Genomic DNA, 4,420 nt, shown 5'->3' with positions numbered 1-4,420 from the left:
GACAGGTTGAGCTCCTTGGCCATCGTTTCTAAGGGGTTAAATAGGATCCAAACACAAGCAGCCTAATATCTCTTCAATATCTGTAGTGACCATCTGGATGCAGGAGTTGAATGTGCTATTAAAAAGTTTGCTGCTTATACCAAACTCAGGTGCTGCTGACTCTCTTGAGGGATGAGAGGCCTTACAGAGGGATCCCAATAGATTGGAACATTGGGCAATGATTAATGGGATGAAATTTAATGAGTCCAAATGTTGGATTCTGTTTCTGGGATGAAGTAATGCTGGGCATGAGTATAAATTGGGAGAGGAGCAACTGGAGAGGAGCCCTGCAGGAAGGGATCTGGGGGTGCTGGCTGACAGCAGGCTCAATGTGAGACAGCAGTGTACCCTGGCACCCAAGGGGGCAAACCACATCCTGGGGTGCATCAAACACAACACAACCAGTGACTCAAAAGAGGTGATTATCCCATGGTATTCAGTGTTGGTGCGGCCTCACCTTAAGTACTGCATGCAGTTCTGGTTCTCACCATTGGAGAAGGATGTTTAGGTCCCTGAATACATCCAGAGGAGGGCAACAAAGCTGGTGAAAAGGCTTGAAAGCACGTGCTCTGAGAAGCAACTTTTGATGAGACGTGGGCATGCCGCACAGCTGTGCCAGGGGAGGTTCAGGCTTGACATTAGGAAGTATTTCTTTATTGAGAGGTTGGTCAGACACAGGAACAGGCTCCCTAGAAAGGTGGTCGGTGCCCCAAGCCTGCCAGTGTTTAGGAGGCATCTGGACAATCTTCTTAATAACATGCCTTAACTTTTGGTCAGCCCTGAAGTGATCAGGCAGTTGGACAAGTTGACCAAGTAGATCCCTTCCAACCGAAATGATTCTATGCTATTCTATTCTGCATAGCTACTTCCTAAACTAACTAGAAAACAGGGCTTGTTAGCCACTGATGTTCTTGAGATGGTGACAGTCAAGACTTGTTGCTATTGCAGCCAAACCTTGGACTGGCTCTGTAGATGACAATGATCAAGCTAGCTTTCTGTTGTCAGTTACAAATCTTTCATCCAGTTACAGTGTAAAAGTCACCCCTTTGATACAAGTGCTGACAGATCTCAGCTTGTTTCTGTTCTACATGGGGTCTCTTCTGTATATAACAGTGCTGATGAAATGGGATAATTACTTCTCAGGTCAATTTTTAAAGTAAACAGGGTGTTAACAGCAGCACCCACAGAAATACCCCTAAAAATACAGTGCATATATATATATATATATATATATAACAACCTACCTCTGGGGGTCTTTTGGTCAATTTGCTTTACATCCATAACCAAAGGATTTCAGTCGTGTGTTTCTAATTAAATCAACAGAAAAGGAGAACTCACCAAGCAGGGTTGTTTGTAGAAGTCTCCACACTTTCCTGATAGTCCATTATGAGTAAACTGCACATACGTTTTGTGCTGATTGAAACTTCAGATATTGGAAAGGCATGTTTATTTTTAGTGTCTGTAGAAGTGTTTTTAATTGTCCTGGTTTAGTGGGACAGAGTTAGAGTTTAGAGTTAGTTTTCTGTTGAAGAAAACTGCGATTTTGTAAGGACTACAACATGCTATTTCATGTGAACAAAGTTGATAAAATGCTTTGGCCAGCCCTGGTATGCAGGTTGCCATATTGTTAAAGGTCTTCACCAGTCTTGAGTTAACCAGGTACAGAGGGTGGAGGGAGTGGGATCCTAGGGGAGTCGACCCTAAGGTGACCCCAGGCTGACCAAGTAATACTATTCATACCATAAATGTCACATTTACTATAAATTGGGGGTTTGTTTGGAACAGCCCTTCTCTGCCTATTCCTCCTGCTCCTTTTTTCCTCCCTCTTCCGTGACTGATGTCTTGAGAAGGACTTGTTTACCATCCTGACCCTGAGGCCTACTCTTACAATATCGGCTGAGTATAACTCAGATTTTGTATTATAACTGTTACTAATATTAGTTCTTCTTAGTTCTTCTTATTATTGTTTTATTAAATATATTTCTATTTAAACCTACGAATCTCCTTTTCCCACCCTCCCCTCCCTAGGTGGAGAGGAGCCATCAGGTGATAGACCAACTGTATAAACCGTGGCATTAATTTAAATTGATTCTAAGTGGTCACACTTACAATAGGTGAACTTTGAATTGAGAGCAAATTTTTATATAATATGAGTGAGTGACATGTCATAACTTTAGCTATTGTCAGAAGACTAAATATGTTTTTTTGGGTTTTGTTTTAGGGAATTCATTATCTTAACCTAAAAGAAAATGTCAACATCTAACATTGCAGCAAGAGTTGAAACTTGGCTTTCATCCACATGGCATGTTAAAGTTCCTTTGACATGGCTGGAAGCATGTATTAGTTGGATCCAGGAAGAAAACGGTAGTAGTACCTTAAGTCAGGCTCAGATTAACAGACAGGTATTTGAGCAATGGCTTCTTACAGATCTGAGAGATTTGGAATATCCTGTTTTGCCTGATTGCATCTTAGATGCTCCCAAAGGAGAGTTGTCAGGCTTCTACTCCATCCAGATTGATTCACTGGTTGATGTTAGCCAGCCAGCATATTCCCAGTTGCAGAAGCTAAGAGGTAAAAATACTGTAAATGAAGAAGTAACAGCCAGTACTCAGGCATTCCAGAAGCCCTGGGAAGGAAAGCCTACTCGAATGCTGATGCTGCAACTAACTGATGGGATACATCAAATTCAGGGCATGGAGTATCAACCAGTACCTGTCCTCCACAGTAAACTTCCTCCTGGAACAAAAATCACTGTACAGGGTAATATTGTGTATCGTCTTGGAGTTGTCCTGCTAAAACCAGAAAATGTGAAAGTGTTGGGGGGTGAAGTGGATGCTTTTCTGGAGGAGTATTCTCAGGAAAGAGTCCTTGCTAGATTAATTGGAGAAACTGAAAACCCCAATTCTGTTGGACAAGCTGGTCACACCCAAATTGTTTCAAGGGCTGTGGATGAATTAGAACAAACGTTAGGCCCTTCGGATGAAGAACTTTTAGCCAGTCTTGATGAAAATAATGAATTTACTTTAAACAATGAAATACATTTAGAAAGCGGATACTGCAGTAGAAGCAACCATTTTAGTACAGCCTCAGGCTCACTGACTGCACACAATGGAAATGTTTTGCTACAAGAACGTATAAGTCCTCTGCCTCATTCAGTTGAACAAGTTTCACCTCCAACAGAGAATGTTGATGGCTTTTCAAATGACTTTCCTTTAGAAGATGGCTTGCCTCTGGAAGAAGAGATACAAAGAGAGCTGGAAGAAGTGCCACCAGTGGTCATTAACAGAAACTTAAGTTTAATTACTGAGAGACTTCCGCATACATCTAGCAACCCTTGCTATTCATCTTTAAATGGCACTTGTGAAAAAGATAATGTGAATGAAAGAGATAAGCCTAGAGGAGCTACAGGTAGGCAAAAGACTTTTGAAAGAGCAGTATTTGACAGAGATGGAAATAGTGTGAATAGCTTTTCACAGCACAAGAGTGTACGTCAGACTTGCAGCTCTGCAGATTTTTCTTTGAAAAATCCTCCTGAAGAAAGACAGAATGATACAGAACTAGATACGAGCAGTTGTGAATCCCAGCACACTTCTAACAGCAGGCTGTTTAATGATGATCCTGTATTTTTCTCAAAAACTGATCCAGAAGCAGATCAGCAGAAGCATGATTCACAAACCTTTCCTTGCAGAGCAGTACAGGCACATTTAGATTTAGATTCTCCACCTTTCACATACATTTCCCTTCTGCTTGCAAAAAGACCAGAAACTGTTACAATTCTGAAAGTTAAGTGTTTTATTGTTACTCTTACTGGAAACCTCACCAGCAGCAATGGGTCCTGGGGTATAAAGGCAAAAATTTCTGATGGCTCAGCTTATCTTGAAGTAGATTTTGCTGATGATATTTTAACAAGTTTGATTGGTTTTTCAGTGCCTGAAATGAATAGGCTGAAAAAGGATCCAGCTCTACTTCTGAAGCTTAGGAATGGTTTAGAGAAATGTCAAAAACAACTGATAGATCTCTGTTGTTTGATGATGATAGAATTTAATCCACTTCAGTCTAAAGCCACTGTATTAATTCTCCAGGATGCTGATGCAAGGCATCTAGAGCAGTTAAAGAAACGTTTGAATAAGTAATGTTTGCAAACTTTCGGGCTGTATGTTAGGAAATATTTAAGACAGATAGGAAGGACTGAATGACAGTTGAGACTTAAATTTTCAAGTTGAGTGGTATGTCTTTTATCAGGAAAAATAATGGAAAAGTGAGAGCTTGTTTCTTAAGGTGATTGTATTGAAATGAACTTTCAAGTATTTCTGTTGTGATTTAAAATACTCATTTTGCAACGTTAAAATACTCATCATTCTGCAAAATCCTCCATGTCCTT

At 40.5% G+C, this 4,420-nt stretch overlaps 1 protein-coding gene across 1 annotated transcript; it reads left to right on the top strand.

Annotated features, from left to right (window-relative positions):
- Positions 1–2,288: 2,288 nt before the first annotated feature.
- Positions 2,289–4,172, top strand: RMI1 (RecQ mediated genome instability 1). Its single transcript, XM_010187466.1, has one exon. It carries the CDS (start codon positions 2,289–2,291, stop codon positions 4,170–4,172), a length of 1,884 nt encoding a protein of 627 aa, XP_010185768.1.
- Positions 4,173–4,420: the final 248 nt, after the last annotated feature.

Source organism: Mesitornis unicolor, unplaced genomic scaffold (genome assembly GCF_000695765.1).
Source record: "Mesitornis unicolor isolate BGI_N332 unplaced genomic scaffold, ASM69576v1 scaffold30556, whole genome shotgun sequence".
NCBI lineage: Eukaryota > Metazoa > Chordata > Aves > Mesitornithiformes > Mesitornithidae > Mesitornis > Mesitornis unicolor.
Note: the sequence above shows the minus strand (reverse complement) of the source record. Positions and strands in the feature narration are given on the sequence as shown.

What these genes read in the sequence shown, in the direction of transcription:
- RMI1 (XM_010187466.1), top strand. Translation starts at nt 2,289, where the DNA reads ATGTCAACATCTAACATTGCAGCAAGAGTTGAAACTTGGCTTTCATCC.